At 43.6% G+C, this 25046-nt stretch overlaps 1 protein-coding gene across 1 annotated transcript in view; it reads left to right on the plus strand.

The window, feature by feature from the left end:
* Window positions 1-24652, plus strand: part of LOC143138681 (uncharacterized) — a 42821-nt gene extending 18169 nt beyond the window's left edge. Inside the window, exons 11-27 of the mRNA XM_076299101.1 lie at window positions 706-1351; window positions 5342-5413; window positions 5647-5797; window positions 6110-6246; window positions 6677-6785; window positions 7096-7159; window positions 7466-7672; window positions 14250-14395; window positions 15537-15700; window positions 15924-16045; window positions 17081-17178; window positions 17463-17599; window positions 18605-18729; window positions 20440-20585; window positions 21241-21343; window positions 22075-22217; window positions 23777-24652. Of these exons, the coding sequence (XP_076155216.1) occupies window positions 706-1351; window positions 5342-5413; window positions 5647-5797; window positions 6110-6246; window positions 6677-6785; window positions 7096-7159; window positions 7466-7672; window positions 14250-14395; window positions 15537-15700; window positions 15924-16045; window positions 17081-17178; window positions 17463-17599; window positions 18605-18729; window positions 20440-20585; window positions 21241-21343; window positions 22075-22217; window positions 23777-23897 (2691 nt within the window). The 3' untranslated portion in view covers window positions 23898-24652. The remainder of the gene's footprint in view (window positions 1-705; window positions 1352-5341; window positions 5414-5646; window positions 5798-6109; window positions 6247-6676; window positions 6786-7095; window positions 7160-7465; window positions 7673-14249; window positions 14396-15536; window positions 15701-15923; window positions 16046-17080; window positions 17179-17462; window positions 17600-18604; window positions 18730-20439; window positions 20586-21240; window positions 21344-22074; window positions 22218-23776) is intronic.
* Window positions 24653-25046: the final 394 nt, after the last annotated feature.

Below are 25046 nucleotides of genomic sequence, written 5' to 3' on the forward strand. Positions count from 1 at the left end.
GCCTACAGTAGAATGTCCTACTACACACTACAACACACGCATTAGAACATTGTACTACACACTCTTGACTGTATTAGAACGTCCTACTACACACTGTTGACTGCATTAGAACATACCACACTCTCTTGACCGTTTTAGAACAAAATAAACACTCTTGACTGCATTAGAACGTCCCATACTCTCGTGACTGCATTAGAACGTCCCATACTCTCTTGACTGTGTTAGAACATTATAAACACTCTTGGCGGCATTAGAACGTCCCAAACTCTCTTGACTGAACTCTCTTGACTGCATTAGAACGTCTCAAACTCTCTTGACTGCATTAGAACGTCCCAAACACTCTTGGCGGCATTAGAATGTACCAAACTCTCTTGACTACATTAGAACGTCCCAAACTCTCTTGACTGCATTAGAACGTCCCAAACTCTCTTGGCGGCATTAGAACGTCCCAAACTCTCTTGGAGGAATTAGAACATCCCATAATCTCTTGACTACATTAGAACGTCCCAAACTCTCTTGGCGGCATTAGAACGTCCCAAACTCTCTTGGCGGCATTAGAACGTCCCAAACTCTCTTGACTGCATTAGAACGTCCCAAACTTTCTTAACTGCAGTACAACGTCCCAAACTCTCTTGGCGGCATTAGAACGTCCTACTACACGCTGTTGACTGCATGAGTGCTGCGGTTGTGTTATTCTGTTTCCAGAGTGAGCCTCCAGAGAACAGGAAGTCCACCGCAGTCCAGAGTGAGGCTCCAGAGAACAGGAAGTCCACCGCAGTCCAAAATGAGGCTCCGGGTGACGGGGATTCCATCTTAGTCCAGAGTAATGCTCCAGAGAACAGGAAGTCCACCGCAGTCCAGAGTGAGGCTCCAGAGAACAGGAAGTCCACCGCAGTCCAAAATGAGGCTCCAGGTGACGGGGATTCCATCTCAGTCCAGAGTGATGCTCCAGAGAACAGGAAGTCCACTGCAGTCCAGAGTGAGGCTCCAGAGAACAGGAAGTCCACCGCAGTCCAGAGTGAGGCTCCAGAGAACAGGAAATCCACCGCAGTCCAGAGTGAGGCTCCAGAGAACAGGAAGTCCACCACAGTCCAGAGTGATGATTCAGATGACTGGGATTCCATCTCAGACCAGAGTGAGGATTCAGATGACGGGGATTGCACCTCAGAACAGAGTGAGGATTCAGATGACGGGGAGTCCACCTCAGAACAGAGTGAGGATTCAGATGACGGGGAGTCCACCTGGGTGAGACTGTACTGCGAGCAGACGCGTCTGCGCTTCTTTGAGCCCGTCCGTATTGCCTACCTGCTCCAGGTGTTTGAGAAATCTCAGCTCCTGCAGAAACTTAAGGGTAAGACATGTCACCCTTCATCTCGAGTTGGGCTGTTAACTTCTGTTGTTGTTTTTATGGAATGGTGCAACTGAAGTGTGTACTCTGTATATTTACTGTGTGTGTGTGTGTGTGTGTGTGTGTGTGTGTACTTCTTTGTGTGTACAGGTGAGTCTCAAAAAAGTTGATACCCATTTTCAGTTTTCATGAGCTGTAAGCTATAATCAAGATTACAACAAAAAATGGCTTGAAATATTTCACTTTATATCTAATGAAATGAAAATTAGCACCCCCACCCGCCAAATGTGAATTTGTGTACTGGCGGGTGAATTTGTTGAACTTATCAGTAATTTTATTGTGTTAGTCTGACCAAAACCAAACTTTTTAAATGCATGCAGACATTTATTATTATTATTAGAGATGTACCGATAGATTGGCTGGTGACCGGAATTGGCCGATTTTCACATGATCGGCCATGACCGGCGACCGGCCGGTCAGTCTGAGACATGCCGTTTTTATGCCGGTCAAATGCACTTGTGCGCCGCAATTGTAACAACACCCAGCTGAGTTTGCAAAGTTTGAAGAAGCTAGCAATCAGGCCAACACTCAGGGCTGGATGTAGGGCTACAAAGAAAGCACTAATAGGCTACTGAGTTTTCTATGCAGCAAACACTGTGCTTTGCCATAGGCCTACTGCGTGGAATTGACTAAGCTGTCACTTCATTAGGCTACGTAAACATCGCTCATCACCGCCCGTCACTGCCGCTAATTGAGTGCTGCCCACAGCTGAACCACAAGCGCTGCTGAACGGAGATAACCGATTGCGTCATTAAAAATAATCAAAGTTTAGAGATCATAGGCTACATGATAATAAGATGTCAACAAGCAGCGACATACAGTAGCCCTAGTAGTTTTACTCCACTTAAAAAAAAATACTCAAACTATTTACTGCACGTAGACTAGGGCTATGCCTTAAAATACCCTAGTCTAGCAGATTGAGAAGTGGATGTCGTGAAAGTGAACAAACGATAGAAAGGCAAACAAACGTTAAAGTTGCTTTTGACATACAATGAAGAAAACTGATGCTCTGAATACCAGGGCTCCGAACCGGTTCAAGGAACAAAAACGAAAACCGAAAACGAACGGAATTTTACGAGAAACGAAAACAAAATGGTCTTCAACTGTTCCGGAACAGAAACGTTATTCTGAAATCCACAAAACCGGTTACTAACGTTTTTTTTCGTTCTCTATATCAGCCTAATAATTTGATTTCTGCAGTTTGAAAAAAAAAAACCGAATAAATGGACCTTTGGTCCAAATGTGTATATTTTGTCTTGCTGTTGTAATGTAACCTATCCGTCTGCCATTTCGGATCTTAGGCCAGCTCGTAGCGTAGGCTACTGAAACTGATTTGGAAATTGTTTGTAGCCTATGCGTAATAGCCTATTTTTCCTGTCCACGCCTTGTCGTTTTAAAGTCGGGATTTGAAATGTTTGCGCAATTATAGCCTATTCTATGTAGAAGAGTTAAACGGGAAATTTGAGATAGGCCTTGTCAGCAACAGACAGGTTTGTTTATAAACAGAGTTGGAATTATTAGGGGTTTGCACGGACGTCACGTTCTGGCCAGTAACCATGGTAACCCAGCACACGCGGCCATATTGGCGGTACTCAGTGAATGAAGTACAATGGGGTATTATGCACTTTGGATATCTTACGTGATTGTAGCCGTGTCTAAACAACAGAAAAGCTCATCAAAATGCGTCTAAGATACAAAGGCATATAGGGCAGGACTTGGACCACAAGAAAAGAAGAAAAGGCGCGATATTTCGAGAAATTACGGTTTATTGGCAGCGCAGATCCATATGAGTTGGGTGAGGGAGACGAAGTACCAAGTTCAACCACAAGCGCGCCCCCCCCCCCCCCCCCCCCCCCTGATAAATTCTGGCATTAATCTCCTTTCTCCCTGGTTTTTTAATAGCTTTTGGAAGTCGATGCCTACACAACATGTTGTGTACTACAACTAATTAACCATTTTCCCTGACAATGTTAGGAATTTACTTTAAGGTGACCAGATTTATGAGACAAAATCCGGGGACATTTTCAGTTGAGAAGCGTAAAACGTGTAATGTTTTAATCATTGTAAACTTAAAACGGGGACACTGTCCCAGGGGCATCACTAGACTAGATCTCCACAAGCTCCCCTAGGGGGGTTCGGGGGCATGCTCCCCCGTAAGAAAATTTGGTACATTTTAACGTTTAAATGCATCAATCTGGTGCACTTTGAAAAGAAATTCAGAGGTTAGACTTCATTATTCTTATCTATAGATGGAAATATTTGTGCTGTAGCCTAAACTTCCACTTCAGAATTTTAACCATGCACACACAGATGGAATAGTTATAATATTGCAATAAGTTATGATATTGCCCTTCCACAAAGCATATTTTCTTCGCAGTTTCACAGTTCAGAAATGGTCCAAAAAAGTATTGGCTACATTTCAGCACTCCATGAAATGATATCATAGTGCCTAATAGGGCCTATGTGTTGTCAGTCTTATATCAAGAAAAAATAACTCACGTCTCATACTTTTTTTCTTTATATATTTGTCTTAATGTCACTAGGAAGCATGCCAGTAGAAATATAGGCTATTTTCATATTTGTAGGTGATTGTCTGGAATCTGGCAATATGAGAACCATTATTGTGGGATAGGCCTACTCTGGCTAAACAATTTATAAAAATGTTTGTACTGACAAATCGTTGAGAATAGGCCTACATTATAATTTTGGCCCAAAGTTGTAGACCATGTAGAAACTTGTTGCAATTGGCCTACCAATGCTAGTTGTCACATAAATGCATTGTTAATTTTCTCGCAAATCATTTATCACAGCAATTTGGCGCTAATATCATTGGAAAGCTTAGATTCCGGCCGTTCACGTGATATCTGCGTATGATATGCTATCTGTGTGACGGGTTATCCGCAATTTTAGTTTAACCTGGACTTGAGCAGCTGGCACGTTCGTGATGAATAGTTTAATAATTCCCCCGCACAAGTGGTTTCATTTCAAAGATTCTACCGCGCTGCTATTCCACCAATCGAAATAGCCTACCAGAAATATGGGCATTCTAGAACATCTTGGAGGTCTGAGCTGAGCGCTTGCTTTGACTGGCTTGAGCCTGTGCGTGAAGGGTGCGCAACTGTACGTTTGGTCAGTGTTTTCTTTCTTTCTTTTATTCCAATTTCGGGTCTGTCAGTCAGTGAAAACCGGGGACTTTTCCGGGGACAGCTCCAGCCGGGGACAGGTCACCGAAATCGGGGACTGTCCCCGGAAGTCCACAAAAATAAACTTGCTAGGACAGCCAAACACTGCCGGAACTTTAAGAACGAATGATATTTTGCGTTCCAAACCGGTTCAGGACGGTTCACTCGGTGAGTTGCACAGTTTTGAAAACGAACGTTGATGGTTGTTTTAGGACATGTTTGAGTAGCCTACTACAGTATGCCCATTGCCAGCCACCCTGAGAAGTCAAAGGCGATTCAAAACGAGTCAGAAAAGTCGAGACGGGACCAATCATCAACATTTCGGTGTCCACCACTCTAGTTCATCCAAAACAAACCAGAAAAGGGCCTAAAAAACGTGCTAAAAAGTGCTAAAAACCGTAATTTTCCTTTAAATATTTATTGTACTGCAGACATGTTACTCCCGCTGAAAACGGACTGATTGGAAGTTCTTTTAGCCAGACTAACACATCAAGATAATACCGAATAACGAATGGGAACTTAAACTTAAAAAAGCTCCCTAGACACCTTATTTTTGATTTGTCGTCCTTTGGTAGGGGGTATTTTGTCTGTGTGTGTCTGTGTGTGTGTGTGTATATGTGTATAATGTGTGTGTATAATTTGTATTTGTGTGTGTAATTTGTGTGTGTGTGTGTGTGTGTGTGTGTGTGTGTATGTAATTTGTGTGTGTGTGTGTGTGTGTGTGTGTGTATAATGCGTGTGTGTGTACCAGATGGAGAGTCCATCCCTGGCTGTCCCCCTGGCCTGCTAAGGGAGGTGTGTGTGAGGAGGGCCACTGATGTGTGTGTGTGTGTGTGTGTGTGTGTGTGTGTGTGTACCAGATGGAGAGTCCATCCCTGGCTGTCCCCCTGGCCTGCTGAGGGAGGTGTGTGTGAAGAGGGCCACTGATGTGTGTGTGTGTGTGTGTGTGTGTGTGTGTACCAGATGGAGAGTCCATCCCTGACTGTCCCCCTGGCCTGCTGAGGGAGGTGTGTGTGAGGAGGGCCACTGATGTGTGTGTGTGTGTGTGTGTACCAGATGGAGAGTCCATCCCTGGCTGTCCCCCTGGCCTGCTGAGGGAGGTGTGTGTGAGGAGGGCCACTGATGTGGAGAAGCTGCTGCTCAGCCTGCCCCCCTGGATGAAGCGCTACCCTGCAAGCAGCACCCAGCCAACACGCTCTGGAATGAAGTAGGCTCTGCTAGTGTGTGTGTGCGTGTGCGTGTGCGTGTGTGTGTGCGTGTGTGTGTGTGTGTGTCACGAGGACAAGCATCTGGACTGAAGTATGGCTCTCATGGTCCTGTGCCCCGGCTTGAATGATGTAATTTGTTCTACTGCACCATTTTATCTTGCTTTATCAGTAAAAGTAACACTCTCTGTGTGTGTGTGTGTGTGTGTGTTTGTTTGTGTGTGTCTGTGCGTGCGCGTGTGTGTGCGCGTGTGTGTGTGTCTGTGCGTGCGCGTGTGTGTGCGTGCTTGCGTGTGCGCGTGTGTGTGTGATAGCTTCTGTGTAGCAGTGCAGAAGAGCTTTGTGGAGCTGGAGGAGGGGCTGAACAGGTACCCTCACCTGCAGGTGACTCCGCCCCTTCGGCTCAAAGAGGTGGGAGTTGAAGCTCCGCGGCTGGTCTTCCTCGGGAAAGGTGAGTGGGCAAACAGCAGCAAATAAACAAAAATAACAACAATAACCGGTAGCAATTGAGTTTTGTACTGAAGGTCATCTTTATTAGAAACTCTATGCTGGATAATGCAAGTTTAAAAAGGCAGACATCATGTCATGTCATGTCGATCATATAGAAGGTATGCTAAGCTAGCATCGACAATAAAACAAATGTAGCTAGCGTTATACTGGAGTTAACAGGTATGCTAAGCTATCAGAATCTTACCCAATAAGCCAGGTGGCACACTAACCATTCAAATATAATGTAGGAGCTATTTTGTACTGAAAAGAAATTGGGATTTGTATGTTTGATGAAGTTGAAAAGGTCAGACATCGCACACACAGCTTTAGTGTTGTTTCTTGCCTGTGAATTGCTTGCTGTGCTCTGAGCGAAGTTGCACGTTTTCCAACAGACAACCTTGGTGTTTACACTGGGAGGAACAAGGGTTCCAAGGAGGCGATACTTTTCGATTGTCTTAACGGGAAAACAGTCTATGAGGATTTAGACCAACTTTCCAATCGGTAATCAACTTCAAAATACTGTTCACAAACACTCTAAAAACACACATACTATACTGATCAAGTTACTTGCACTTGTGTGTGTGTGTGTGTGTGTGTGTGTGTGTGGCTGTGGGTGCTGCAGTGGGTCTAGCACAGCTCTCTGTGTCTCTCCAAGCATCTAGGCCCAAGTTGGGGCCTCTCTGAGCAGCTGGAGCCTGTGTGAGCAACAGGCCCCTCTCTCTCTCCCTCTCTGTGTGTGTGTGTGTGTGTGTGTGTGTGTGTGTTCACGCTTCCTCAGTAATGATGTGCGTCTTCTCTCTGGTCCTGGCAGGCTGGGAGACGTCAGAACTGACCAGGCCTTGAGTATTAGCCGAACTCCTCACGAGGCTATTCTGGTAATTCTTTTGGATTTAAAGCATTAAACATTATACTGCTCTGCATGGCACAGAAAGCAACAATATACTGCTCTGCATGTATCTGTATGAATGTAATTGTTGTTTTGTGTGTGTGTATGTATGAATGTGATTGGTGTGCGTGTGTATGAATGTGATTGGTGTGTTTGTGTGTGTGTGTGTGTGTGTGTGTGTGTGTATGAATGTGATTGGTGTGTGTGTGTGTATGAATGTGATTGTGTGTGCGTATTAATGTGATTATGTGTGTATATGAATGTGATTTCAGTGTGTGTGTGATTTTTGTTGTAGGTGCTGCTGGACTCCAGCACCTCCATGCGGCACGAGTGTTATTTCGCGGACGCGGCGATGGACCGGATGACTGCTGTCAAGCAGCTGTTCGATGCCTTCGCCAACAGAAGCATGGCCTACAACTTCCACATCGTCATCGGCCTGGTCACATTTGGCAGAAGCGTGGACATTATCCACACCTTCACTGAAAATCTAGAGAAGTTTAAGGTAAGTGGAGTTGGATTCGATTTGTGTGTGTGTGCGTGTGTTTTTGTCCAGTTGATAAAATGCACCCTATGCAAGTTTTTTTTATTTACCTTAAAATAACCGCTTTTTATTTACCTTAATATAGCAGCTTATTTACCTTAATATAGCAGCTTTTTATTTACCTTAATATAACAGCTTATTTACCTTAATGTAGCAGCTTATTTACCTTATTTACCTTAATATAACAGCTTATTTGCCTTAATATAACACCTTATTTACCTTAATATAACAGCTTCAAAGTAAACAAACTTGTAATAGGGAGAATCGTGCACCTAGCATATTTGGCACAGACTCAGAACACAGAACCCAGAACACAGAACCCAGAACACAGAACCCAGAACACAGAACCCAGAACACAGACTCAGAACACAGACTCAGAACACAGACTCAGAACACAGACTCAGAACACAGACTCAGAACACAGACTCAGAACACAGAACCCATACTCAGAACACAGGACTCAGAACACAGGACTCAGAACACAGGACTCAGAACACAGACTCAGAACACAGAACACAGCAGGCGAAACATTACCTGGTCAGTAGATATAGGTCTTTGGATATTGTCTAGCCTGTTGCCTCAAGTGTGTTGCTACTAGTCCTTTGGCTCCAAATCAAGTGTGTTGCTACTAGTCCTTTGGCTCCAAAACAAGTGTGTTGCTACTAGTCCTTTGGCTCCAAAACAAATGCACATGTACCGTGTCCAGGTGGAAGGGTTCAGGCTTTGAGAAGTTTTTACAACAGCAAGGTAAAATGTGCATTCAGGACTCTAGGGGGAGCCATAGAGTCGGCGTAATATCTGACACTGCATTGGATAGCTCCATATAGATACATAAATAGATCTACTGCAGAATGGACTAGGGATCGACCGATATATCGGCCGGCCGATATATCGGGCCGATATTTGCGTTTTTTACGTGTATCGGCATCGGCCGATAAGCAGCTGCGTTCGCCGATAGTTTTTTCCCCCGCATTATTTACATACAGGCGTCCACAGGCAGCTCTGTGTTGCTGGAGACGCTGCAATTCACGTGCAGACTGCCCCTCCCCCACGAGCAGAGAGCTGAAAGCCAGCTCTTCAAGACAACAGTAAACTTTAAACTTTCAAAGCATCTTTTAACTGTTTGACTTGAAAGCTGAAATATTGCCATACACTTTGAAGGTGGAAGCAAGTTTTTGGGTCCAAATGGAAAATGCGAATGATATAGGTAGACTACTTTATTTAATGCTTAATGCCTCGTTTATAAAACTACTTGCCATTGTATTTAGGTAGCTGCAAATAGCTAAGTTGTAGGCTAGGCTATCCATATGCATGTAGCTAGCTGTTACAAGCACTGATCATATGTAATGCCAACGTTGTTCCGTGGTATTTGTGGGAGTTTTATCCAGCGATCACCTGGCTGAGTGTTGGACGCGTGTGGTGTGTGTGTGTGTGTCTCCCTCCCTCCCTGAATGCCCCTCTTCTATAAAACTGCTTGCCATTGTATTTAGGGAGCTGCAAATAGCTAAGTTGTAGGCTATCCGTATGCATGGGGTAGCGGTGGTCAATCATATGATTAAGTAATGCCGACGAGATATTTGTGGGAGTTTTATTCAGCAACCACCTGGCTGAGTTTTGGACACGTGTGGTGTGTGCGTCTCCCTCCCCCTCTCCCTTCGAGCGGGCGGAGTTGCCATCGCAGAGATATCAGAGCTTTAATAATGAGAGACGTGTTATATGTAGTTGAATATTAATTCGTGTTAACGTTTATCATGTACCAGACATAGGCCTACCGTGTATCTAACGTGCTAACGTTATCATTATCAATCCAGTTCAATGGTGGTTCGTCAGCTACCAAACAGAAGTTTGTGTGTGCGTCTGGTCTGTCTCACTCAGTGGGACACACGCATCACAGCGATATGAGAGTGCTGCGCTACCTGAAGGAGAGATTTTAAAACTGAGAGATATGTTTTTATACCTTTTGATGTTGATGCCGTTTAGAACAGAAACATTTGACACCACGTTATTTTCCTCTGCTGATTTATGTTCTGTGGTTGACAAATCTGGCAGCTTTTTTTAGAAAAATATAGACATAGAAAAATTGAAACCATGCAGTCTTAAATTACAAATCAAGCACTTTATTTCAATAGCTAATTTTCAGGCTTATTGTTTTCTTAAATTATTTAAATGTGTTGACAAAGGACATTTTGTGATGACCTGAATTATGTCTTATAATAGTCAGCAAGCAATGCATCATCAAGGCTGTGTTGTAAGATGTTGATGAAAGCATTTTGCACAGTTAACCATATTCAGTCCACCCATCCATAAGTTCAATGTTCCTTTTTTAAATTGAGACTTATAACATTTGTTATCATCATTTGTGTAATTATGTGTCATTTGTATGATGTAAATTGAGGGAGCAAAAGCAGTATCGGCTCCAAATATCGGCTCAAGAAAATCGGCAGCCTGTATCGGTCATCGGCTTAGGCTGATGGAAAAAAATCGGTATCGGTATCGGCACTAAAAAATCCATATCGGTCGATCCCTAGAATGGACCTTTCTGCAGAATCTGTATTTATACTTTAATAATCTCCATATGTATTTATACGTAGATAACAGCATATGTATTTATACATAAATAATCTCACATGTATTTATACGTAGATAACGGCTTATGTATCTATACATAAATAACAGCATATGTATGTATATGTAAATAACTACATATGTTTACTAGGGGTGGTACGGTTCACAAAACCCATGGTTCGGTTCGTATCACGGTTTTAGGGTCACGGTTTTCGGTTCTGTACGGTTCTTGTTATTTTTTCTTTTAACTCTTTAACACTTCAGAAATACCATACTTCAGCATATGATGTATAGCTTAATTATCCACCATTTAGGCTACAGTATTAGTATAGTTATATCATGTAATCATGCACAAACTGAAAGAATTTGACTTGACTTTAAGCATCATTGAGACCATCTTTGAGGAAAGGTGAGATTGGAGTGAAAGTGAAAGAGTGAAGACATTGATGATTTCAACATGCTTTTCATTTATTTGGCAAAAAAGTAGAATGTGTTATTGCCATCTACAGGATTTTTTTGTGCCTTTTTAGCAAACTAAGATTGACTGAAATATTATGGAATATTTTATTTCTACACATAACGTAGCCGAGCTACGCAAGATAGCGTCTAGGCTACAGTACCACATAACATTAACAAGCCCTGTGCACTCTCTCTCCTGTCACTCCTCTAGTTTCTGTCAACAGGGCTATTTGCTCAACAGGGATTTTTGCTCACAGAAACGGAACGTTCGATCGTGAGGAATACCCAAAACACATTGTAATGATACTTTATTTTCGAGGGCTTTTGAGATGTGAGGTTATTACCTTACAGTAAAATAAATAAATTTTAGCCTACCACACGTCTCCCCTGCACGCAGGAGAGGAGCGGCCGCTCATATAAACTCATGCTCCCCTTAACACACACACACACACACACACACACACACACTGTGATGCTCCGGCACATGAAGATGTGCGACTTGCGACTTTGCCGAACGTCCCTTGCTTAAGACACACCTCCCTTAATTAGGCCTATAAGTTTCTGCGTCTCATAAAGCGTGAGTGCAGGAAAGGAGCAAGACGTGACCAAAACAGTGCTGCAGACATGTCGTTTAATCCCTGGATTACAGTCCTAGTTAGTTAAAAACGTTAGCTTTTCCGCACCTGCCAATAGCCTTCCTCTCAGGAATCCCTGCCCTGACTGACTGAACTGGAGAGACGTAGGCCACGGGTTAAATTCCTTGTTTGCTGTTGTGGGGTATCCGCTGAGAGCCCATAGCTAAACTGTCGAAGAGTTTCCATACTGGAGTGTGACGAACATCGTCTACACTAAATTACATTAACGTGTCTGTTTAAGAGTTTCCATACGTTTGACGCTAAACTGTCGAAGAGTTTCCATACTGGTGTTCGATACTAAATTGTCTGTTTAATAGTTTCCATACTGGAGTGTTTAATACACTAAATTGTCGGCTTCACTGCTTTATAGCCTACTAGAGTTACCAAAGGAGTTTATTTTGATGTACAATGTAAATTGGTGCATACGGCCAACGTTGTTTGAAATACGGAAAGGATGAAATGAGCCTTGGTTGAATTGTTTGTTTCGCACGTGTCTGTCTGAATTATTTGCTTTACATGTACCTGTTTGAGTTGTTTGTTTTACACGTGCCAGAGCTGAATAAGTTATGAATTGTTTTGTTTTTATGTTGATTGGCCAAAGAATTTGTGTTAGCCTATTGTTTAATTCACGTGCGTTGTGGATTGAGCTACTATTGAACTCTATCGGCCTAGGCTATTGTGCCGTGAGAAGCCCGAACTCTCTCGCATTACAATACACACTGGAGAACGTGTCTATCTGGACCGTGGACTGTCGTTACACATACCGCACATTTACACACCCCACACATTTCCATACTGGACCATATACATCCGATCTGCACCCTGGAAATTTTGCACCCTGGAAATGTTTTACTCCCCTTAACTATTGCATATATAGACTTGGTTGCTCATTAAGGGTGTGACGATTTCGATTTTATTTCGAAATCGATCGAAATTACATCTCAATCTCGAACTTCGAACTTAAAAGTAGAATCGACGATGCAGCCACACCCCCAATGTCACGTCCAGCATGTATGCCAAGACGCACAAACACACATGCACGTGCTGAACTGCAGCGTCAACACTCTAATTTTAGGCTGCAGCCAGTTAAAATATAGGCCTACACATCAACCTACCGAAATCAAAGCCCCTCTTGCTACTTTGAAATCACCGGTGTGGAAGTATTCGTTCATTCACGTCAATTAAAACTAACTTAGCCTACTCAACTTAGCAAGTGAAAAGATGGTCTAATTACAGTCCAAAGTTAGGCTAAATTTGCAAATTTATAAGTACATATTCCATGAACACTAACCTTGGGTCTCTTCGGAGTGTGCTGAAACAATCAAATTAACATTCTGTGTTGTTTCATTTTACTATTTTCACGTCTCTGTTTTAGCCTAAAGTTCTGTTTACATTACAACCTCGCGGTTGGAACGGTTTCAAAGCAGTTTCAAAATAAAAGCCCCCCGAAAAAGAAAAGGAAAAGGCCAAAAAGAGTAAATAACATATAAGGAATGCATTAATAGTAATATTTAAAAAATCGAATTGTGACTTTAAAATCGAAAATTACATCGAATCGAGGATTTGGAGAATCGTGACACCCCTATTGCTCATATAGCCTCCTACTCCCCTTAACTATTGCAAATATAAGAGCGTAGCGGCCGCTCATATAACCTCCTACTCCCCTTAACTATTGCAAATATAGATTTGGTTGCTCATATAGCCTCCTACTCCCCTTAACTATTGCAAATATAGGAGCGTAGCGGCCGCTCAAATAGCTTCCTACTCCCCTTAACTATTGCAAATATAGATTTGGTTGCTCATATAGCCTCCTACTCCCCTTAACTATTGCAAATATAGACTTTGTTGCTCATATAGCCTCCTGCTCCCCTTAACTATTGCAAATATAGACTTGGTTGCTCATATAGCCTCTACTTCCCGTAACTATTGCAAATATAGACTTGGTTGCGATTTCCAAACAGTTTTTGTGAGGGCTACTTTGTTAATGTTACTTCGGGAAACTGCGAGTAAGGGGCTGAGACTGCACATCCTAAGCTGCTGAAGTGCCGTGAGGGCGCCGCAAATGAACTTCAGAAACAATATTTAAGCTCACGATAATCAGACCTGCCCACCCTCCCCAAGCTCCTGATTAGCCACACTGGGCCTGTATAGCATAATGAATGTTGCACAATGCTTACACACAATCGCAGTTCTATCTACCGTTTTCTTTCTGCTGTCATCATAGGTAAAATCAAAATGTTTCCACACACCAGACTGGTGCATCCTCCACCTCCGTGCTGCCTTCCTTATCTCTCTCACTTGCCATTTCTAACTTACACGTGACCCGCACCAGACTTAAGCGACGCTGGCGCATCTTCCACCTCCGTGCTGCCTTCGTTATCTCTCCCACTCGCCATTTCTAACACGTGACCCGCAGCACTGCACACCTCTGCTTTCACGCAAAAGGGGGAAAAACTGTCTGAGGTCACATACGGGCATGAGGCTACATTACGCCATGAACCGCCAAAACCGTACGATGCACACATGCCCCGAACCGAGACATGCGAACCGAACGGTTTGGATTTTTTTTCATGAACCGTGCCACCCCTAATGTATACCGTAATTTCCCAACTATTAGCCGCGGTTTATACATTGATTTTGCAGAATTTCTTCAGCTATGAGTTATATACACAGGGGCAGTTCATATGGCATCAATATGATTTTTTTTTTTTTTACTTTCATAAAACACTGCCCTGCGGCTTATACACAATGCGGCTAATACACAGGAAATGACTGTACGTAAATAATGGCATATATTTATATGTAAATAACGCCATATGTATTTATTCTCCAGTAGACAGCGTTATGACTCTCCTGTTGTTCTTTGTGCTGTCTCCTAGCAACGCATGCAGTCTCTGGAGGCCAAGGGCAACACTCCGCTGTACGACGCGCTGGACCTGGCTGCCGCGGAGCTTGGCAAGATGAAGGAGCAGTTTCCCGAGTGTCGCCTCCGCGCACTGTGCCTCACCGATGGCTACGACACCTCGTAAGCAGCGGCTTATGTTTCAGCGCACGTGTGTGCGCGTGTGTGTGTGTATGTCTCATAAACAGCAGCTAGCATTCTGCCTGTATGTGCTGCTCTCGTGAGTAGCAGTGTCCCCTGTCTGTTAGGGCTATGTTTCAGCGTGTGCGTGTGTGTGTGTGTAAGAATGTTACCTTGATAGGAAATGCGCTATATAAACACAGTTGCCTTGCCTTGATATAAATACAGTTGCCTTGCCTTGATAGGAAACACGCTATATAAACACAGTTGCCTTGCCTTGATATAAATACAGTTGCCTTGCCTTGATAGGAAACGCGCTATATAAACACAGTTGCCTTGCCTTGCCTTGATAGGAAACACGCTATATAAACACAGTTGCCTTGCCTTGATATAAACACAGTTGCCTTGCCTTGATAGGAAATGCGCTATATAAACACAGCTGCCTTGCCTTGATGGGAAACGCGCTATATAAACACAGTTGCCTTGCCTTGATAGGAAACACGCTATATAAACCCAGTTGCCTTGCCTTGATATAAACACAGTTGCCTTGCCTTGATAGGAAATGCGCTATATAAACACAGCTGCCTTGCCTTGATGGGAAACGCGCTATATAAACACAGCTGCCTTGCCTTGATATAAACACAGTTGCCTTGCCTTGATAGGAAACGCGCTATATAAACACAGCTGCCTTGCCTTGATGGGAAATGCGCTATATAAACACAGTTGCCTTGCCTTGATATAAACACAGTTGCCTTGCCTTGATAGGAAACGCGCTATATAAACACAGTTGCCTTGCCTTGATAGGAAACGCGCTATATAAGCACAGTTGTCTTGCCTTGATAGGAAACGCGCTATATAAACACAGTTGCCTTGCCTTGATAGGAAACGCGCTATATAAATCCAGTTGCCTTTCCTTGATAGGAAACACGCTATATAAACACAGTTGCCTTGCCTTGATATAAACACAGTTGCCTTGCCTTGATATATAAACACAGCTGCCTTGCCTTGATATAAACACAGCTGCCTTGCCTTGATATAAACACAGCTGCCTTGCCTTGATATAAACACAGTTGCCTTGCCTTGATATATAAACACAGCTGCCTTGCCTTGATATAAACACAGCTGCCTTGCCTTGCGTGCCCAGGTCCTCCCAGTCCCCGGTGGAGGTCACCAATAAGCTGCTGAGCTCCGGCATCGTGGTGGACAGCATCCTGGTGCGAGGGAGAGACGAGACTCTGGTCGGCAACGAGAACATTCTGGAAATCAGCCGAGATGACCGAGTGCTTCATGGAATCACCAACGCTACAGGTCAGTCAGTCAGAGATGGAATGCGTCAAGCACGACAGTCCAGACTATAGTTGTGGATGGATGGCGTGTCGTTTTTATGGAATTTAAAAAATAGGGAAAAAACTAGCGAAATTGCCTCAATGTCTTGAGACAACCTGTTATGAACAATAAACGCACAGTTATGACTCTTTGAAAACCAGTCAGAATTTGTTTGTTTGTGTGTGTGTTGTTGGTGCTGCTGTAGGAGGCAGCTGCTTCAAGCCGGCCACAAGCACAGAAGCCCTGAAGCTGTTTGAGATGGAGACGGTGCTTTCGCTGGAGAGCAGGAGACTCAAGAGGAAACCTGTGGACACCATCAAGAGTCTGGTAAGAGAGAACCATAGAACCAGTTACATAGAACCAGCCTGTGGACACCATCAAGAGTCTGGTAAGATAGAACCAGTTACATAGAACCAGCCTGTGGACACCATCAAGAGTCTGGTAAGAGAGAACCATAGAACCAGTTACATAGAACCAGCCTGTGGACACCATCAAGAGTCTGGTAAGAAAGAACCATAGAACCAGTTACATAGAACCAGCCTGTGGACACCATCAAGAGCCTGGTAAGATAGAATCAGCCTTTAGACACCATCAAGAGTCTGGTAAGATAGAACCATAGAACCAGTTAGTCATCAAGAGTCTGGTAAGATGGAACCAGTTAGTCATCAAGAGTCTGGTTAGACAGAACCATTAAAAGTCTAGGGTACTAGTGTGCATCCTGTTCTAGTTTGACATGTCCTAGTTTGATGCGTCCTCCTGTCCTAGTTTGACGTGTCCTTCCTGCCCTAGTTTGACATGTTTCCTGTCCTAGTTTGACATGTGTTTCCTGTTTCCTGTACTAGTTTGACATGTGTTTCCTGTTTCCTGTCCTAGTTTGACGTGTCCTTCCTGTCCTAGTTTGACGTGTGTTTCCTGTCCTAGTTTGACATGTGTTTCCTGTTTCCTGTCCTAATTTGACGTGTGTTTCCTGTCGTAGATTAAGGTGTGTTTCCTGTCCTAGTTTGACATGTGTTTCCTGTCCTAGTTTGACGTGTGTTTCCTGTCCTAGTTTGACATGTTAACCTGTCTGAGTTTGACGTGTGTTTCCTGTCTTAGTTTGACGTGTGTTTCCTGTCTGAGTTTGACGTGTGCTTCCTGTCTGAGTTTGACGTGTGTTTCCTGTCCTAGTTTGACATGTTTCCTGTCCTTGTTTGACGTGCGTTTCCTGTCCTTGTTTGACGTGTGTTTCCTGTCCTTGTTTGACGTGTGTTTCCTGTCCTTGTTTGACGTGTTTCCTGTCCTTGTTTGACGTGTGTTTCCTGTCCTAGTTTGACGTGTGTTTCCTGTCCTTGTTTGATGTGTGTTTTCTTTTCCTGTCCTAAGGGTGATCTGAGTGGAGGTTTTTCCCGCCGTGGCTATGACGAGCAGCCTGACGTAAAACTGCCCGAAGAAATCAAGAGCAAAGTTACCGTCACCGAAAAGTAAGACTGCTTTTGCACTAGTTCTTAGTTTTAAACAGTTTCTGAAAAATTACACGATTAACACATTTTAACCAGAGTTCAGTAGTGTAGCATCAACATGTCTATGTGTTATGTGACACGTGTCTGATTATTAAATCAAACTAGTTCAGTGAGGCAAACTAAAGTCTGGTCTTACGCACGCACGCACCCACGCACACTTTCTCTTTGTGTCTCTCTCTTTCTCTCTCCCTCTTCACACACACACATACACACATGCACGCACACACACACACACACACACACAGGGCGGTGAGGAAGAGGATGGTGGAGTCCAAGCGGCGTTGGCTGATGGAGAAGGACAAGCGGATTCTGGAGGAGCTGAAGAGTCTCCACTGCGACCCCCATCCTTACTGCTCCCTGTTTCCCTCCGAGAAAGACTTGAGTGAGTCTCACACACACACACACACACACACACACACACACACACACACACACACCAAATCCCTACTGCTCCCTGTTTCCCTCCGAGAAAGACTTCAGTGAGTCTCACACACACACACACACACACACACACACACACACACACACACACACACACACACACACACACACACACACATCCCTACTGCTCCGTGTTTCCCTCTGACAAAGACTTTAGTGAGTCACACACACACACACACACACACACACACACACACACACACACACACACAAACAAACAAACAAACAAACAAACAAACAAACAAACAAACAAAAACACACACACACACACACACACATTGAGACCCCTTTTACACTGGGGTTTCATTGAGTAATTATTGTGTGTTTATAACCTCCTTAAACTTCAATATGTTCTGCTTTACTTGCTCCTCTATGGCTATGCTTTGGGAACTCTTGAAATACTTTCACCATTTTCAATTGTTAGTTGTAGCCACTTCATGATGGTTAATACTGATTAATTATCATTCAGTGATTATAAGTGTTTTTTATATATATATATATATATCACCAATAACTTTCTTTTAACTGGAAATGATGGCAGTGAATCACAAACAAATCAGTGAGTAATATTTCATGTAGAATTATGTGATTTTGACAAAGTGGATAAGTAGATTAAGCCAAGATAAGCCATTTTTATTCTACCATTTTAAGGCGTTTCTTTGTACTGGGAATGACACAGACGTTTTTATGAAAAATATGCTAAATTACTCAGCGGTATGGAGTTCATGAGTTAATCAGCGGTGATCTCCCCATCTATCCTAATATGCTAAATTACTCAGGGGTATGGAGTTCATGAGTTAATCAGCGGTGATCTCCCCATCTATCCTAATATGCTAAATTACTCAGGGGAGTTCATGAGTTATTCAGCGGTGCTCTAATATGCTAAATTACTCAGGGGAGTTCATGAGTTAATCAGCGGTGCTCTCCCCATCTGTCCTCCTCTTAGCGTTCTGGAGGCTGCTGATGCGGGGTCCCCCTGATACCCCGTACGAGGACGGCGTGTTTGAGCTGTACTGTCAGTTCGGCTCCGACTACCCCATCAAACCGCCCCTGGTGCGGTTCATCACCCCTGTATCCTTCCACCCTCCCACAGCCTCAGCACACAGCAGCATATCCTTCCACCCTCCCACCTAGAGCTGGGCGATATAAACGGTATAAGCGGTATGCGATAAAAATTTGGCCAACGATAGAGATTTTTGTTATACCGGCATATTGCGATAGGTCATTATGTAATCAAATTGCAACACGCTTGGCCTGCTGGGACCGGCAACAATCACGAGGAGGCCACAGGTGTGGAAAAATGGCTGCGAGCGGTGAAGATATTGTAACGATTTGATAGCGACACAGACAGTTGTCCAATCCAAAGGTTTATTAGCTGAGAACGAGAGCAGGGACACAGACCCAGAACACAATATACACGGAGCAGGTCAACTACACACACACGCTACACATACAGGGGTGGACGCACCCCCCCACACAAAAAGGATTACACACGAGGGAGAACTAAAAGGGAAACATGTCACAATAAAGACGCTAACTTTAGACTTATAACTTAGGAGAAATACAGACATAAACCCCCAAATGTTCGCCCCCGTATCCCAGCATGCCCTGCTTGGGAGAACGCTAACAATGTCTTGTGCGCCGACGTTACAGTGTGGAGGAGGATGAGCTCGTAAAAAAGACTGGTGCAACGTCCATAATATGGACATGGTTTGGATTTAAAGTGTCGGATAGTGAGCAGAAAACCATAATCTGCAAAATATGCCGGTCAACAGTGACAGCAAAGAGAGGTAACACAAGCAATCTGTTCTACCATCTGAAATCAAATCATGTTGTCGAATATGAGGAAAGCCAACGAATGCGTAGCGCTGTTCCTCAAAAACCAAGTCAGTCCTAAGAAAAGTAAGGGAAAGGAGTATTTTGCACTGGAATGATGTTTCACTTTAAAATTGACATTGCCTTGTTTTAAATGTATACTGCTTGGAAGTTAAAGTTTTATAATGTTCTCTACAATTGCAGTTTTGCACAATAAATTTTAAATAAGTAACAATCTTGACTATTTTATGCAAGAACCTGCTAGACCTATATTGAAATTCACACACCAAATTATACCGCAATATATACCGTTTACCGTCTGTGTCCCAAATTATACCGCAATATGAATTTTAGGCCATATCGCCTGAGCCTGAGCACACAGCAACATATCCTTCCACCTTCCCACCCCACAGCCTGAGCACACAGCAACATATCCTCCCACCCCACAGCCTCAGCACACAGCAACATGACTAGGGCCATCGACCATAGTCCACTACTAGCCTGTGTACTGCAGAATCAGCCCAATCCTTAATAGTCCACTACTAGCCTGCACACTTCAGAAGCAGCCGAATCCTTAATAGTCCACTACTAGCCTACACACTTCAGAAGCAGCCGAATCCTCCACTAGTAGCCTGCACACTTCAGAAGCAGCCGAATCCTCCACTACTAGCCTGCACACTTCAGAAGCAGCCTAATCCTCCACTAGTAGCCTGCACACTTCAGAAGCAGCCTAATCCTCCACTAGTAACCTGCACACTTCAGAAGCAGCCTAATCCTCCACTAGTAACCTGCACACTTCAGAAGCAGCCGAATCCTCCACTAGTAATCTGCACACTTCAGAAGCAGCCTAATCCTCCACTAGTAATCTGCACACTTCAGAAGCAGCCTAATCCCACTACTAGTAACCTGCACACTGCAGAGTCTGTAGCTGTTGTTCGGTGTCTAGTGTCCTTAACCAGAGTGCAGGTGTACCACTGCAACGTCAACAGCGTGGGGCGGATCTGCCACAGCATCTTCGACCGCAACTACTCGGCCCACATCACCATGAGGGAGATCCTGGACGCCATCTACGGACTCCTCATCGCCCCCGAGCCTGATGACCCTTTGGACAGGTGATGTGACACACACTCACACACTCTCTCACTCTCACTCTCTCTCTCACACACAGTGCTCTAGAGCCTGATTACCCTGATGTCTGATGACACACATACACACGACACATATGTCTATGTAAACACTGTTCCTGTGTGTTTTCGTGTCCTGCTGGAGTTCATGACCTCACTGTTCCTGTGTGTTCTAGTGTCCTAGCGGAGGAGTTCATGACCTCACTGTTCCTGTGTGTTCTAGTGTCCTAGCGGAGGAGTTCATGACCTCACTGTTCCTGTGTGTTCTAGTGTCCTAGCGGAGGAGTTCATGACCTCACTGTTCCTGTGTGTTCTAGTGTCCTAGCGGAGGAGTTCATGACCTCACTGTTCCTGTGTGTTCTAGTGTCCTAGCGGAGGAGTTCATGACCTCACTGTTCCTGTGTGTTCTAGTGTCCTAGCGGAGGAGTTCATGACCTCACTGTTCCTGTGTGTTTTAGTGTCCTAGCGGAGGAGTTCATGACCTCACTATTCCTGTGTGTTCTAGTGTCCTAGCGGAGGAGTTCATGACCTCACTGTTCCTGTGTGTTCTAGTGTCCTAGCGGAGGAGGTCATGACCTCACTATTCCTGTGTGTTCTAGTGTCCTAGCGGAGTTCATGACCTCACTGTTCCTGTGTGTTCTAGTGTCCTGGCTGAGGAGTTCATGACGGCGCCGGAGAAGTACAAGGCGGCGGCCAGGAGACACACTAAGGTGGTGGCCAGTGGAACCATGGAGGAGATGGAGAAGGTACGGACGGAGTGGACATGGAGGACATGCAGAGAAGCACCTGTTTAACATCATTTCAGGGGGCATTCCAAGTGTGTGGTTTAGTGGCAGGTCTGGGTATGTGCAGTTAGCCTCCCAGTAGAAGAGCCCCATAGCTTTGGCTTAGTTTTGCCGAAACTCTTTATTCGGAGGATCACCCCTTACTTTAAGTTAACCTATTCACTAAACCACGTACCTTGAATACACCATGGAAAGATTGTTGTTGTTGTTGTTGTTGTTGTCCAGAAACTGGTGGGTGTGGATGATGTTGTTGATGTTGTTGTTGTTGTTGTGTCTGCTCCAGGAACTGGTGGGTGTGGATGATGTTGTTGATGTTGATGTTGTTGTTGTTACAGAAACTGGTGGGTGTGGATGATGTTGTTGATGTTGATGTTGTTGTTGTTGTCCAGAAACTGGTGGGTGTGGATGATGTTGTTGATGTTGTTGTTGTTGTCCAGAAACTGGTGGGTGTGGATGATGTTGTTGATGTTGTTGTTGTCCAGAAACTGGTGGGTGAGGATGATGTTGTTTATGTTGATGTTGTTGTTGTCCAGAAACTGGTGGGTGTGGATGATGTTGTTGATGTTGATGTTGTTGTTGTTGTCCAGAAACTGGTGGGTGTGGATGATGTTGTTTATGTTGATGTTGTTGTTGTCCAGAAACTGGTGGGTGTGGATGATGTTGTTTATGTTGATGTTGTTGTTGTTGTCCAGAAACTGGTGGGTGTGGAGCTTGGCTACGCCCTGGTGCCTCCTCACCTGCTCTGCCCGCTGACGAAGAAGCTGTTTGTGGATCCGGTGAAGACGGAGTACGGCACCGTGTACGAGCGCCAGGCCATCGAGAGGCATCTCAAAGAGTAGGTGACGCTAACGCTAATGCAGAATGCTAACGCAGAACAACATATTACATGTTTTGGCCATCGACAGGCATCTCAAAGAGTAGGCGACGCTAACGCAGAACAACATATTACATGTTTTGGCCATCGACAGGCATCTCAAAGAGTAGGTGATGCTAATGAACAACATATTACATGCAGGCTTGGAATTTCAACATTCTGGGGGCAAGGCCACTTGGCCTTCAGTTGGGCATATTTGGTGGAGGGCACAAAGGCCACATGTCAGGGCACTAACTATACAGTAGTAGGCTATAAAAATGATCAAAGTTGTATTTAGCCTATTCACTGCAGTAGACCTGCATCACTGTATGAAACATTACAAAAACATGAAACATGACACATTACATATAACTGTAAATCATGTGATCATCTAATATTTACAGATATCTAGGCTATATTTAACATTTATTTGATATTTGGCCTGTTATGAAATCATGTATTGAACAATTTAAGCACAGCTCAGCTTTAAGAAAGTCAAATAGCCTAGATGCATGCTTAGCATTTTGTGATCATTAAGGTTACTTTCACAAACTCTTAGTTAGCTGTCCTCTGATTTACCGATATCTAGGCGACATTTGTAATATTTATTTTGTATTTGGCCCGTTATGAAATAATGTGGAACAATTTAAACACAGTGTAAAACTTTGTTTTGGAGACATCCATGTACGTTGAAATTTACTGCAAATTCAAAACGGGATTACTCTGGAACGGCTAACTGTACAGGGGACTGCTTTACACCTTTGTGTTCGGTAAGGTCTGCTGTTTATTCTGATATATGGTTTGTCATGTGTTAAATGAGGGGTTCGTGAAGTATTCCGCCGAGATGAATGGGTAGGGAGATGGACGCAAAACCTTCAGTAGAATTTATGATTAAATTGAATGATATTATTTACTTTTCTCGCGAACCGTTCATCACAGCAATTAGCGGCTGACATCGTTTAAAAGCTGAGAAAAAGCTCTTTCGTGTGATACTTGTGATGTCTGTGTGATGAGTAGGCTACTTCGCAAGTAGTTCAACTGAGAAGAATGGGTGAATTTGGACGCACTTTCTTTCTTGCGCTAACTTTCTCCACTGCGTAATTTGCGCTGTGAATGCTAAGATTGTTTTGACAGGCCATAGGCTACATATATATCGCTATTAGTAGGACGCAAAGCAGAATATTGAAAGAAGGGGGCACCAAGGCCACCGTGGCCTGTAAACCTCTGATTTCCAAAGGGGCGTCACGGCCAATGCAAGGGGCTACGACGGCCATGGCCGTCGTGGCCGCCGTGAAATTCCTACCCTGATTACATGTTTTAGCCATCGAGAGGCATCTCAAAGAGTAGGTGATGCTAATGAACAACATATTACATGTTTTGTACAGTGCCTTTTATAAACTGAATATTTATAAACCACATATGACCATCAGCAATGAGACCAGTACCACATATATTATTATTTATTATTATTTCTACACTGTAAATGTATAAACCCATATTCGACTGTCAGCAACGAGACCCAAATGGCTTCTGTCCTGAAGGGTGCAGACGGATCCGCTGTCAGGCAGACCCCTCAGTGGAGCGGACATCAAGGGGGACCGCGTCATGAGGCGCTGCGTGATGGAGTATCGTAGCCGACAGATTCAGGAGACCTCAAAATAAACATCCTTAATGTGCACAACATACACCAACAGAAACATTTTAAATAGAAATATTAAAATAAATATCATTGTAAATATCAACAGAAACATCCTTTAGGAAATATCAAAATAAATATAAATACGTTTCTGTAGCTGTTAACCTTTATTTTCTCTAGTTGATATCCTTTATTTTTGTATGCTCATAGCTTTTAGTTTCGCTAACTGATATCCTTTATATTCTCCAGCTGATATCGTTTATTTTTGTAAGCTCATAGCTTTTAGTTTCTCTAGCTGATATCCTTTAGTTTCTCCAGCTGATTGATCCTTTATTAAATCCTTCATCATGAGCCAGTTGACTGCAGTGCCTGTTGTTATAGAGCCAAAGAACTGTTCTGATCTCTGCTCTCAATACTAATATTATGTTATATATGTTGTTTGTTATTTGGAAATGTCTCCAAAAACATAAATAAACATTCTGTAGCCATGTAACCTGTTTAGAAGATGACCTCATTCATTGAGTGCAAAGCTAATGCTGTCGTTAACTTGTAAAATCTGCATTAATTGAAATTCCTTGGCCTTTGTGTTATGCATATTTTTGCCATGTTCAAACAGGTATTTGTTTTCTATTTCATGCTATCAAATGGTTATTTTTCAATTGTTTTGACTCGAAAAGCTGTATGAATATATGTTGTTGCTCTCTAATGCATAATATCATTCAAGCCTAAACTAAAAATTCTGTAGCCAAAGTTACCAGTCATTAAAAAAAACCCAAATCTATTGTGTTCAGAACTTCTGTTTTAATGAGGTTGTTTTCTTTTGAGAAGGTTAATTGTGTCTACCTGAACTCTAATAACCCTACTGTGACTCTAGTTAAAGGAGAAATCCAGAGATTTTTCACATAAAGGTCCGTTCTCAAGGTCACCCAGTACTATCGGTACAAAGAAAAAACCCTAAAAATATTGGTTTTACCTACAGTAGCTCGAGTTGCTGCAGCCAACAGTTAGAGCTTCCAGGTTGCTACGGTGCTACACTGTGGGGGCATCTTCATGAGCCCCCGTGATCATGCCCCCAGAGTGTAGCGCTGTAGCTGCCGGCTGCTTTAGCTGTTGGCTACAGCAACTCAAGCTAGAAACAGAGATCTGTGTGAAAAATCGCCGGCTTTATCCTTTAA

Source organism: Alosa pseudoharengus, unplaced genomic scaffold (assembly GCF_046254945.1).
Source record: "Alosa pseudoharengus isolate Yale_2024_CS ecotype anadromous, Long Island Sound unplaced genomic scaffold, YU_APseudo_1.1 YU_APseudo_1.1_scf_21, whole genome shotgun sequence".
Classification (NCBI taxonomy): Eukaryota; Metazoa; Chordata; class Actinopteri; order Clupeiformes; family Clupeidae; genus Alosa; species Alosa pseudoharengus.